The sequence below is a fragment of the Helianthus annuus genome, chromosome 14 (genome assembly GCF_002127325.2).
Source record: "Helianthus annuus cultivar XRQ/B chromosome 14, HanXRQr2.0-SUNRISE, whole genome shotgun sequence".
Taxonomy (NCBI): domain Eukaryota; kingdom Viridiplantae; phylum Streptophyta; class Magnoliopsida; order Asterales; family Asteraceae; genus Helianthus; species Helianthus annuus.
Window position 1 is genome coordinate 23,120,216 of NC_035446.2, and position 14,263 is coordinate 23,134,478.

General features: G+C 35.8%; 1 protein-coding gene across 1 annotated transcript; it reads right to left on the reverse strand.

Moving 5' to 3' along the window:
- Nucleotides 1-10,360: 10,360 nt before the first annotated feature.
- Nucleotides 10,361-10,979, reverse strand: LOC110908187 (chaperone protein dnaJ 11, chloroplastic). The gene has a single exon (XM_022153085.2). The coding sequence runs from the start codon at nucleotides 10,929-10,931 to the stop codon at nucleotides 10,464-10,466; it is 468 nt and encodes a 155-aa protein (XP_022008777.1). The 5' UTR covers nucleotides 10,932-10,979; the 3' UTR covers nucleotides 10,361-10,463.
- Nucleotides 10,980-14,263: the final 3,284 nt, after the last annotated feature.

Sequence of the window (14,263 nt, forward strand, 5' to 3'; positions counted from 1 at the left end):
GGCGGAGCGCTGTCGAAGTGTCTACGTGCTATAATTGTTCTGAGAATTAATAAATAAGACAGTTTAAAGTGATATTCTTGCTGAATCTAACTCATTATGTCTGTTTTCGCCTTTCATTTTGAGTAGAACGCCTCTGATTGACTCGTTCGGGTCCACAAACGATCCTACAAGTGGTATCAGAGCTCAGGAGGAGGAGTTTTGCAAAATTCAGCCTGATTTCATCTTATTTTCTTACTTCTACACCTTCTTTTCTGATTTGAACAACTTTTCATGGTCACAATGATCTGAATTTCACATATATCATACAAAACAGTGTTTTAACAAAGCCTTGAGAAAATTGGACATTAATTGGATCTAAAACTGATAAAATCTTTAATTCCGCATGAAATTTTGTTCGAAAATGATGACATCATCTAATTTCGTTTGAAATTAGTCACTAATTTCGCACGGAATAACAATTCACTCTTAATTTCGCTTGAAAACAATTCTAATTCCGCACGGAATTAGAATTCCGTTTGGGTAATTTCGTTTCATAGCTAATCTCGTGTGAAACTGAGTAATTCCGCACGGAATTACTTAATTTCGTTTGAAAAAGTCTAATCTCGTCTGAAAGTTCAGTGTGCAGGTAATTTCGCTTGGAAGTTAGTATCGCTTGGAAGTGATTTCGCTTGAAGGATATAATCTCATTTTGAAAATGTCTGACGAAGAATTTTATAACGCGTTTGCCACATCTTCGACTACTCCGGATGCCATTGCTCAAAACATGAACTTAGAAAACGAAACTGGAACTTTGCAAAAACCCCCGAAACTTATGGGAATTGAAGAGTACCATGGTTGGAAAAATCGTTTTGAAAATTGGGTTCAGGCAAACCATCTAAGAGCTTGGGAAAGTATTGAAACAAAATATATTAGACCACAGACTTCTTTGAGAGTTGATAAATTCATTTCAGAATTCACAGACAACGAGAGAGACAGTTATAAAGGAGAGAAAATGATGATTAGTCTTCTACAACAAGCTGTCAAAGAAGACATCTTTATTTTGCTTCAACATGATGGTAGTGCATTTTCAATTTGGGAGGCACTTGAAAAGAAGTTTGAAGGAAGTACAGAAATGCTCAAGAGTAAAGCATCTCTTTTGAAAAAGGAGTTTGAGTTGTTTACAAGTATGCCAGGGGAGACTACAAAAACTCTTATTGAAAGATATTGTCATCTTGTGCGTACCATGTCTCAGTTGAAAATTACTAAAACTCCAGCTGAATGGGTTGAGAAATTAGCTGATGCTTTACCGCAGAAAGAATGGGGTACTTATCTCATGATCTTAAAGAATTCTGGAGAGTTTAGCAGATTGTCAATTGGACAGTTTATTGAAAAGCTGGAGGCACGGGATCTTGAACAGCAAAAGATTGCCAGAATGAACAGCTCGAGCAATCAACAAGACATCAAATTGTACTACAAAGGAAATGTTCAAACTGTTGAAGCAAGTCCAAAGATCCAAACCGCTTTTAGTGCAAGAAATTCATCTGGAACAGTCAGTCAAAGTTCAATTAACACTAGTGGATTTCAAATGTTAATCCTCCAAGTGTTCAAAGTCCAAATGTTGGTAATGGACATATGATTCAGTGCAATGTTGCATTGCATCTTCAAAATGGTCAGAATTTTTCTGAAGAAGTGGTTAAAAGTCATATGGAATTACTGGTTACTGCTTTGGAATCTTATGAAGGATTGATTGCTGGAAAAATTGGTAATCCCATGCTAACCAAGGAAGATTATGATCAGATTGATGCAGAAGAATTGGAGCTCATGGATATCAAATGGTGTCTAGCTAGTGTCTTGAGGAGAGCAGAAAAGTTTAAAATGATTACAGGAAGAAATGATTTCTTAGATGCAAATCTCTCTAATTTAAGTTTTGATAAATCTAAAGTTATTTGTTTTCGATGCAGGGAGAAAGGTCATTTCAAAAGAGAGTGCAAAAATCAGGAAGCTAGTGGAGCAAAGAATCCTTTTGGAAAAGATGATTACTATCGGAAGGCTATATATCAGCAAATCGCTCATCAACCACATCAACAAAAGGAATCACAAACTGCACATGGGAAAATGATCGAAGATGCAAATAAGAAAGCTTATTTCGGTATCATTGATCAAGATGATGAGAAAATGGCTCCAGGTTTTAGCTGGGATAAGTTTGTGGATGAGAATAGGAAGTTTAAAGTTTTCATTGCTCAAAATTGTTCAAAAGCCAGAATTGATGAAAGAATTGATAGCAGTGCTATCGGATGAAGAGAAAAGTGAAGATGAAGGATCTATTTCTTCTGAAAACAGTTCAACAGATACTAGTGATGATGATGAAGATATTGAACAGATAAACATTGGAAAAACTCATTTATCTTCTGACAGTTTTGAATTTTATTTTGCAGATAAATTGAAGAAACTTAAAGAGAGAAAAGCTGCAAAAGAAATGAAAGAAGTAAAGATTGTTGAGAAGATAGTTGAAGTGGAAAAGGTGGTTGAAGTTGAGAAGATTGTGGAGATTGAAAAGATTGTTGAAGTCATAAAACTTTGTCTTACATGTTTGGAACCTTGCAAACAATGTGAAGAAAAAGACGAGAGGTTTAGAGAATTAGAAAAGTTGAAAGAAAAATTGTTGTTTGATGTGAAGAATGTGAAAGAGTCGTACGATGTTTTGAACAGAACTGTGAATAGTTTGCAAAAGACAAACTCAGAAAGAGAAGATGCTTTGAAAATGATGAATGCAACAATGATGTCGAAGCAGAAAGAGATAAATTTTTACATCGAAGAATGTGCGAAATGGAAGCAAGAGTTCGAAACTGAGAAAGCTGAAAATGAAAGAATCAGACGATTACTGAGAAGTTATTCGAGTTCTGATTACTTAATTGACATAATTTATCCAACTGTTGCAGGTTTTGAAGTGTTTGAAGATAAGAAGCCGAAGAAAAAGGATACTGGTAAGAAACAGAGTGTTAATTATAACAAGTGTCCGCCTCCAATTTGGGAAGGGTACTCGCCTAGAAAACCGAATGAGGAACAAGTAAAAAAAGGCAGTCAATATAAAGTTAGAATCCGAGATAACCGATGTATTACCAGACAATATTGACATCACGTTCACAGCGTCCGACACAGATCATGAGTCCGAGTTAATAAAAAGAATGGTCGATCAGGTGTTGGATAAGGATGGGGAGTCCGAGTCAAAGTCCGAGTCTGAAAGTTCGTGTTTGTCAGTCGGGAGTTTAAGTTCGTCTGAAAAGAGTTCAAAATCGTCGAGAAAACGGGTTTATAGTAAAGAATTTTTGTTGTCAAAATCTAATTTGAATGACGAAACATTTGAAGTTGCATATACTTTGAATGATTCTGACAAATTATATTTTGATAAAGAATTTCCTATAAGAGGTGTTAAAACTAAAATGATCAAAAAGGTTTTCAAATTGACAGAAATTAATATTTCTGAAATAAAAGATGTAAATCTTTCTGGAAAACCTAAACCTTACACCTCAAGAATTAAACAAAGGATAAACAAGAAAATGGGTTACAGTTATGGTTCGGATTTTCGAAAGAAACCAAACCATAACGGTAATTTCAAAAAGAAAGGTCTTGGCTTTATTCCACCAGAAAATTATAAAAATGAAAAAATTTCTAAAAATACAAAATTTGTGTCAGGTACTTTTGCTAAGAATGAAAAGAAGAGCTCATTCTGGAGACAATCAAATCAAGAATTTCTTGTTGAAAAGAAGAAAAATGAAGCTCATCTGAGAAAAGAGACGAGAACTTGTTACAGGTGTCAAGAAGTTGGTCACATAGCTTGGAACTGTCCTAAAGCAACCAACACAAAACAGGGAGTTTCAGAAAAACTGAAAGAAATAGTTGTTGATAAAACCGAACCACCAACTGAAAGGTTTAAAGTGTTTAAAAATTCAACTTATGAAGTTGGTGAGTGTTCGAAAAGGTTTTACAAGAAAAGGGGAAATCTTGACAACCAAGCATGGGTTGTTAAGAAATCAAGTGTAAAATCTGGCGATGAATCTGATTCCACAAAATCAGAGGAGTGACAAGTTGTTAAAAAGAGTGAAAACTTAGTTCCTCCAATGGATGATGAGAACTTTCCACCGTTGAGGACTAAGAATTTTAAACACAAGATTGGTAAAGTGGAGATCTCGAATCAATTTTATTCTGAGAGGAATGAATTTGATGTTGAGAAAGCTTTTAATGGAAATGTGAAGAAGATTTTTGGGAAGATGGTCGAGGGAAAGGCCAAAGGGGTAAAAGATTTTTATGCTACAAAGAAGGCAACTTACACCCCAACTGCAGATGAGTTGGTTTCACCCAAGGCTGGTCAGGCTTGGGTGGACATTTTTTTCATTAAAAAACCTGACTTGCCGGAGCTCCCAAGTTTGTAATCGTGGAGCATGAATCGGCATCATTCTTGAAATTGATAATTGTGAATGAATCTTAAATTGAAATTTTACAGGTTTTGACTTGCCGGAGCTTCCAGGTTGGTAAGTGTGAAGCAGGAATCGGCATCTTTATTGCTAAAATGAATTTGTGTAGATGTGTTATTCCTACAACTGGTTCAGAGGTTTGCTCTTATTAGTGATTCGACAAGGTCATTAATTTGAACTTGATGTAATCCTCATACAAATGGTTGAAAACAAGGTGATGAATTGATCCCCGAACCTACAAGTGGTTTTAACAAAACTTATTTTCCGGAAAAACCATTTTGATTAAAACAAACTTAAATGTTTTGAAATCTAAATTGGAAAATAGTTTGTTGAAAGGGGGAGTTCTGATTGTTTATGCCAAGTTGGTGGCGAAATGAAGCGATTCACAACAGTTGTCATTTTACTTGTACAGTTTGTTTTCAAATTTCTTTAAAAGTGTTTGCATTTTAGGGGGAGTAAAAATTTCAGAAAATCCAAAAACATTAGAAAATTTTGAAAAAGCCAAAAATATGATAAAATTCAAAAATGAGTTTTGTTGTAAAAAGAGGAAATGATAGTACATCAGTGGACTATCACTACATGCTAAAGAAATGTAAAGTCAAAAATGTAATAAACAATCTCACTGTGGATGTGCCAGTAGGTTTTTACACATTTAGTAGATTATATGCGAGATATAAACTTAAATTTCAAACTTGCTTATCTCGTGGGGAACATTTCTTGAATATATGGGTAACCCCCGAAATCTTGTTTGAAAGGTCCATCTTTCTGAGATACTAGGTCTTTATACTCAGTGATATCTGGGGTATTATGCCGGGACTTCTGATTTTGCGAAAGTAATGGCCTAGTCCCCGTATAATACTTTGCTTTTTGCTTGAAATATAGCACAGCCCTCAGCATAAAAAATGATGAAACATTGAAAAATGCTAATCATGTGCTGTTGAAGAAAAGATTCTCTAAAGGGAACACACCAAAAGGCGAGCCGTCATCTCTCTGCTGAATGGAAGTTCTGACCTGAGCTCTCACGGTTTCGCATTTAACCTTTTTACAGATATCATCTAGGTATACTCACCTGTAAGACTGAATATTGGGATCTGGATACGGGAGTATATTCAAGTGGTGGGACACGTGAATAAGTTTAAGTGCTTAAGACATTAATCTCGTATCTCGAAACAGTTGAACTTTGTGTGAAAATTTAAGTGGATCAATATACTGGCAATCTAGGTGAATTGTTTAGAACTTAAAATGAAATGAAGCTTAACGGTGTTGGTGATTTGTCTCATAAACTGATATGATCCTCTTACACAAACTCTCAAAAATAGTGTCTGTAAATATTTCTTTACTGCATTTCATTTTTATAAAAATTCCAAAAAGATTTTGAGTGTGTTTTAGCATAATTTTTGAAAAATTCAAAAAGATTTTCGACAACTGGTGTTGAAAAGCTGAATTTTCAAAATTCTAAGTGCTAAACATGATGACATTTCGTGAGGGGGAGTTTGTGTTTAGAATTTTTTTTAAAATGATTGAATCTTTCTTTCAAGGGGTTCATCAGAAAGAGATCTACAAATGGTAGTGGTTAACAGAAAGAGATCTACAAGTGATGTCTGTGATCGTCAAATCTTAAAATCATAAACTTATGTTTGTGGTAGAGACAATGCAGGTTTGAAACTTGAGAAGAGCCAGGTTCCGATACCTGAAGATCAGAATGGATGCCAGGTGACGATCTTGATTACGAGCATATCTCGAGGGGGAGTCCGCTTGCAAAAGGGGAGCCTGTGAATGCAAAGAGCCAGGTTACAATTATGGAGTTGATGATGCTGATGAACTTAAGGAATCAAGAGATCTTATCAAGAGGATTAGAGAGTAGAAAGAGCCAAGTTCAGATTCTGGTAAAGACTTGTTCGAAAGAGTGTGTTGGTGCTGATGGAAAAGAGAGCAGACAGACTGATAAAGACTGAAGATGCGAAGACTCGACACAGTAGACTCGTCAATATCTGAGGGGGAGTCTGTTGGTGCATACATCTGTCGACTTCGTCTTGTATCGAGTCTTGCAATGCTCATGGCACGAAGATCGAGAAATTGAAGCAAACAGTTAATTCCGCATGAAGATAGTAATTCCGCATGAAGGGTCTTTTGGTAATTCCATGCGAAATTAAACTTTAATACCGTATGAGATGTAATTTCGTTTGTACGTAATTCCGTGTGAGTGTGTTCGTGCGGAATTAGGTTCTCTATATATAGTAGTCATTTCATGTCATTCCATACGGAATTATGAAAGAGTGTTACTGACGGCGGAGCGCTGTTGAAGTGTCTACGTGCTGTAATTGTTCTCAAAATTAATAAACAAGACAGTTTAAAGTGATATTCTTGCTGAATCTAACTCATTATGTCTGTTTCCGCCTTTCATTTTGAGTAGAACGCCTCTGATTAACTCGTTCGGGTCCGCAAACGATCGTACAATTTCTAAGCTATGTAAAGGATATTTAGGGTATGTTTAACTTATGATCATGTTCCGGAGGGTCTGTTACAGTACAAATTGATATACTTTCGCAGTTTGCGAATTTAGTCCCTATAAGCGAATAAACTTGATTTCGGCATACCAAACCTTCCAAAACTTATTTCTAAGTTATGTAAAGGTTATTTAAGTTATGTTAAGCCTATGTCACTATTCCGGAGTGTTTGTTGCATTAAACTGGTTATATTTACGCATCAGATCGCGTATAACCTTCCAGAAAACGATTTAAAGCCCGAAATCGAACAAGAATTGATATGTGCAAACGATACACATATTAATACAAATCCCAAGTATGGAACACAATATTTAATTGGTTTGGTATTTGTTTGATGGTCACAGTGACACAGGTGTCACAGTGGCGGCGACACGGGTTCTCTGACCGACGAAGCATCACGGTAAAAACCCCCTTCACCATAAAAGAGACATTAGTTACACTATTGAGTAAAAACTCTTATCGGACTTGATCGGTGAATTGGAGCTAGAACCTGTGGATCTAGGGCTGTTGGATCCCTCAGGGCTTGAAATGTCGGATGATTTCTTCGAATGGAAGAATCTGCCTTTGAACACCATTGTTGCAGGTTATCATCTAGGGTTTCAGATGAAGATCTATGAACATGAAATAAGAGTGTAGTTTGATGCTGGTGTAGTGGTGTTTGTGCCAGTGAGGAAAGAGGGATAGATTACTGATTACCACCTCCTTTCACTTTTTTGTTTTATAATATGTTAACGTCACACATGGCATTTTGGATTATATTGACACGTCGGATGAATATGACACGTAGGCTATTTTTCTAACCCAGTTAGTGTTTATTTAACGACGGGGTGTCATGACAAACAATGTCTTAAGTCGGGAGTGGTGAGAGCCAAAGTCAAAGTTGAGAGTGCCAGCGGCCAAATGGCAATAGTTGGGGGTGATTAAATCCATTAACCCATAAAAAAAGTTCACATAAGCATGAAAAGAAAATGAAAAATAAAAGGAAAAAATGTTAACTTGATGACATGATAATTACACATTATTAAAACACTAACTTAAAGTTTAGTTACTTACTTACTTTAAAGAGACAAAAAAGTTTGATAGACTTAATTGGAACACTTGATAAAGTTAGTTACATTTGTATGGCATTTTTCCTTTTAGAGTTTGACCCAAATTTAGAAGGTCTTCTCCATGTGTGGGTGTATATTAATGTATATAAATATAAAAAGTTCATATGTATAATTTCAATCCGAATTTTGAATAAAATCGAATTGAAAATCATATATCCATATTCGATTCGAATTTGATTACGTGAATTGAATTCGAATCGAATCAAACTTGAATCTTTGTAAACCGAATTCAAAGCTTGATAATAGAGTTCGAAACGAGTCGAATTTCGAATTTTTCGAATTCGAATCGACAACTGAACAGGCTTAGTTCGTCCGAGGAAAAGGAACAAACCCATGGTATTATAAAATGACATTTTCAGAATATATTAACTAGTGAGGGCAAAAAACAGGTTGGTCACCAACTACATTATGCCAAAAACAACAAACACCTACTAAGACTAGCAGAAGAATTCGTGGTATATTAGACTGAAGGGTATGGGGGCTGGCCTTGGCCCGACGAGGCCTGGCACCGCACCCGTGCACCGCCCCCCTATGCCCCGTTCCGGCTTCTCCGTCCGCCAGAAGATGCCCAAGCCGTGCCTCTTTCTCTCTCCTCTCTCTTCTTTCTCTCTCCTCTCTCTCTCTCTCTAAAATCAAATCAGTTTTTATTTTTTAATTGTTTTTATAGATAGTGTGGGACCCCATTCTCCATCCCCTTGGTCCATCCCCTTTAAGCCCATCCTCACTCCCGGTGACGTGACGGCCCATCCTCTTAGGGATGAGCCTCACCATACCCTCCAGTTTTATAAATGTTGCGATTTGCTTGAAATAGTTTCACATATTTCACTGCTTTGGATCATTGTAAAAAACGTTACGCTGATACACATATAGAAGCTTAATACACGTGGGTATGTCATTTTGTTGTTTTGTCAAAACTGTTTCTCAAAAGGTCCGTGGTAGTGGTTAACATGTGTTAGTTTTATGCAGTTGTATATTTATTCGAAACACTCTGTATCAAAATTTCTAAATTAATCTTAGAAATATTAAAATCCACATGAATTTTAGTGAGTTCCTATAACAAAAGGATTAGCGGTATGGGGCCCTAAGCCTATGTCATCTAAGCCAGAAATCAATAATAGCGTCCTCGTCTTCATACTGTAGGCCTATAGGTGACGGGGAACCGTAGGCCCTATATTTAAAAAAAAATTCAAAATTAATTAATATATCCTCTATCACACTCTTATTATATTTCACAAAAAAACCTCTCCATCCTCTCGGTTCTTATACTCTCAAATTTTTTATACTCTCAACCTTTTCTTATTAAAATGGCACCTCTTTGGACCGAGACCTAGGATATCACGTTAGTCACAAGTTGAGCAGATAGGGTTGATTTAGGATTCCCTAACGATTCGCATCAATGTTGAGCATGATTAAGATGGCATTCTACGGACGTGTATGTGAGAATTTTTGTGGAAGAAAACAAATTTTAGGAAGGTTTATGTATCTACGTATAAAATGTTCAAATTTTGAGAGGTGCTATGTCACTGCAAGGAAGGTGTAGCCAATGATAAAGCGTTTACCGAGACACGCACCGAGTACGAAGCAAAGTACGTAACGCCGTTTGATCACGTTGCGGCTTGGAGGATTTTTCTAAACCGGAATGTTTTTAGCATAAGAAAAACAATTAAGTATTTATTGAAGAGAATTCATTTCATATCATGGGTTTTATTTTAAAAAAGACAATTAAGAGGAATTTTATATCGTTTCATATCGTGCCTCTACAAAGTAGAAAGGGTTCAAATCGCACAAAAAGAGGAATTTTACAAGATTATTATATAGATTCTATAGACTATGGTAGTGGGTTAGCATCTATTAGAGATATTGGGTATGTTTGGCAAAAGTAGCTGGTGGCTGGTAGCTGAAAGCTGGAAGCTGGTAGCTGGTGGCAGGAAGCTGGTAGCTGTAGCTGGTAGCTAGTAGCTGTAGCTTTTTAGATATATTTGGTATTTGATAAAGTAGCTGGAGCTTTTAATAAAATGTATAAAATTACCAAAATGGACATAACTAAAAATTTAGAAAGTTGGTGCATTAAAAAGTTTCTTATTTTGAGAGGTTAAAATTGTCATTTTTCCCTAAAAGCTTGTAGCTCCTTCTAAACGCTACTAGTAGTAGCGTTCAACCAAAAGCTTCAAGCTCCTAACCTAAAAGCTTAAAGCTCCTTCAACCAAACAAGACTTTTTATTAAGTAGGAGCTTTTTCTTAAAAGCTTAAAGCTTGAAGCTCCTAAAACTCCATGCCAAACATACCCATTATAGACCAATTAAGCTAATAAATTTATACTCAAAAACTATTTTAATTTTAAATATATACAAATTCAAAGATCTCTAAAACACGATCCAATTACAACTATCCGGTTTCTACCAACACTGATCAGTCTCCCATCTCCGGCTCCTGTAAGACCTCACCGGAAACAGATCTCCCGCCCTTCTCTGCACCAAACTTCGATCATAAACCGCTCGTTTCTCCGGATCCACAAGCGTCGAATACGCCGACTGCACTTTCATAAACTCATCCGCCGACGACTCTCCGTTTCCGACGTCAGGATGCAACACTCTCGCTAACTTCCGGTACGCCGATTTTATCTCTCGCATATCCGCTCCGATTCCTACTCCGAGCACATCGTACAGTGAATTCGAACCTTTTCCGGCGGTACGGTACGATCTTAATGTTTCCGACGGCCTCTCTGCGGTGGCGTAGGCGGCGGTGACGGTGGCGCGTTTGTAGTTAACGGCGGTTGGAAGCGGTTGTGACGATGAGGATGAATTGAAGGTGAAATTGGAGGAAGTGAAGAGAGAAGAAGATGCAGATGAAAATGAAATCGCCATTTGAAGATGATTTGATTTAGGGTTTTGGATATGAATATGATTATGATTTGGGGGTTTTTGATATTTATATAGAGTTTTGAAAAGGTTCTAGAGTGGTATTATTATTAAGTGGATAATTAAATATTGTTGAATAATGGAGGCCCATTGGATAAGATGAAAGGCTGAAATGATGCAAAATGATAGTGACATTATATTGTAAAATATTGAAAATTATGTTGAGTCTATTACGGTTTTTGTCTCTTTACTTATTTCTTATAAGTTGAATATTCAGAAGTCTAGAACCTTTTGAAAAAGAAAAGGAGTCGAGTATATAAATCTAAGAACAAAACTATATCCTGCAATATTTTAATCTTCTAGATCAAGAAACCCATGTCCAATTTAACATTGAATAAATTATTTTTAGTCCCTTTTAGTGGTTTTAACCACTTAAGTTCAAAATCCAAAAATTTAACGCCCTAAGTCCCTAACCATTCATTTAACATTTTGAGTCCAATTTTGTTAAAAAAAAAAGTGGACTAAAAAAGTTAAAATTTGGACTCAAAGAGACTCAAATGGTTATAAAAGAAAGCGTCAAGGGACTCATGGCGTTAAATACTTTGATTTTGGACTCAAATAGTTAAAACCACTAAAACATAAGGACTCAAAAAGTAATTTACTCTTGAATAAATGTTTTGATCAGATCATTATCAATAGTTTTTTCATCTGCATCTTCATCCTTCACTTCCCTTGATCGGCGTAATATAAATTAGCTAGAGTATTCCATCCTGACATTGGAAATGGCTACTCGCAGGTGGATGAGTTCATGAAGGTGCACTCAGCTTATTCTATGTTTGTGGATTCTCAAAAAGAGTGGTTTATGATTGAACTTTATACGTGAGACGACCGGGGGATTCGTTTTCGATGGGAACTGTCGAAAGTTATCAGTGCCTGATATGGGAGACTAACTAGTGTTGATAGAGAATTGGACTATTGAAAACTAAAAAATGGATCGTGTTTTAGAGATGTTTGAGGTTGTAAATAGGGAGATTATAGTTTAAATTCAAGAACCGGTCTCGCAATTCTTTGATATATTTTTAAATCATGGCACTGAATTTTTGAGATAATTAGGGACTTAGGGTTCTAATTTCTGTTTTAAGCATTTGATTCTAATTAAGAAAATGTATACTTATCTATTTGTGAAAATAATACATGCTAACCACTACGATGGACTTTTAGTAATATATTATAGAAAATAACAAGAGTAAACTACCATTTTGGTCCCTGTGGTTTGGGCAGTTTTGCCATTTTAGTCCAAATCTTAAACTTTTTAAATCTGGGTCCCTGTGGTTTCACTTTTATTGCCATTTTAGTCCAAAATTCAAAAACTCTCATTTTTTACTGTTGCAACCTGTCTATTTTGTCTTTTTGTGCAGAGGTATTTTTGTCCAACTGCTTTTCAATTAATATTTTCTTAATTAAAAAACTAAATTAAATACATTATTAATTCCTTTATATACCCTTATTAATATTCATATATCCATTTACATCATCTTCAACCCCCAAATAAAACCCTAACCAGAGATCATCTTCAACCCCCCAAATAAAACCCTAACCCTCGAAGCACATCATCTTCCCCTACAATTAACTCAAATAAAGTATTTGCTTTTCCCTCTTGTAATGATATTGTCTGATAGGTGTTCAGTTATTCCGTTTTCAAAAAGGGCGGTAATGGCAGATAGTAGAGTCACCGGTATCTACCAAAATCAAAAGCCTAAAAAGCACAAAAGCAACACCAGAATCCTCACAAACCGATGCTTTACTTCACTATCAAACGCTGCAATTCCTTTTGTGCTCCAAGAGAAACCCTAAAAAGCGAACCAATTACCCGACTACTACAAGCAAAGGATCTCCAAACCCTAACTCTTATAACCCAATCCAAAACCTCAATCGTAATTCCAATTCCACATTATTCAGCAGCTTTCTGCACACAGAATCAGTTATTTTGTTCAAATTGCAGGATGAGATTCAAACCAAGTGTTTTGTTAGGGTTTGGGGGTGGAGATAGCGAGTACCAGTGGGACCAAGGATGAGGTGGGCCCACCGAGGTCGTTGACAGCGAGCTTGTGCCGTCGTCGCTTGCTACAATTGCTCCGATTCTTCGTGTTGCGAATGAGATCAAGAAGGATAATGAGAGAGTTGCTTACTTGTGTATGTTTTTTAATGCTCTGTTTACCTCCGTCATTCATTTAGGGAAGATGATGTGGGAAGATGATGTGCTTCGATCTCCTGTGGGTTAGGGCTTTATTTGGGGTTTGAAGATGATCTCTGGTTAGGGATTTATTTGGGGGTTGAAGATGATCTCTGGTTAGGGATTTATTTGGGGGTTGAAAATGATGTAAATGGAGATATGTATATTAATAAGGGTATATAAAGGAATTAATAATGTATTTAGTTTAGTTTTTTAATTAAGAAAATGTTAAATGAAAAGCAGTTGAACAAAAATACCCCTGCACAAAAAGACAAAATAGACAGGTTGCAACAGTAAAAAGTAGGAGTTTTTGAATTTTGGACTAAAATGACAATAAAAATGAAACCACAAGGACCCAGATTTAAAAAATTTGAGATTTTGATTAAAATGGTAAAACTGCCCAAACCACAAAGACCAAAATGGCAGTTTACTCAAATAACAAACATCCATATTCTTGTCTATAAAACTAATGCATTTTAGGAAAATCTTTACGTACTTTCCACGTATTCAAGCTCTCCTAGTTGTAGTCTATGTTTCTTATCATGCTAGAATTTTATGTAATTTTTTACTTGTGTTTGATCAAAGTGACTTATACCTTTCCTGATTTTTTTGTGCACATTTATATTCACTAATATATAAGACAAATTTACATCGAGATAGTTGGTAAACGGGCAACAAAAAAGTATGGAGTAAGAGATGGTTAAAAATTCATAAATCCACTACTTTCTAGTACTATGAGCGGTAAAGCGGGTTCCTTGTCCTCGTATGAACACATTACCATTTAATTTAAAGGTAAAAGTATTTAAATTTGTGAAATCACATTATGGAATATTGGAGAGTTTCAATTTATGGATTGTTTTTTTATATTTTGTTTCCATTTAAGAAGGATTTCTATAATATCCATGACCAATAGCGTCTTAGATTTTTTATTGCCGTTTTGAGTATTTGACTATAACTGAGACAATTTTATTAACTTACGATATATCTGTAGTTATAAAATTAGCAACATGCTAACCACTACGATGGAATCTACATAATATTTTATAGAAAACAGCTAAAATGACTAGTTTTTATGTACTTATTATATGCCTATGAAAAGTGACAC

Coding starts and splice junctions, on each gene's coding strand:
- LOC110908187 (XM_022153085.2), bottom strand. CDS start 10,931: ATGGCGATTTCATTTTCATCTGCATCTTCTTCTCTCTTCACTTCCTCC.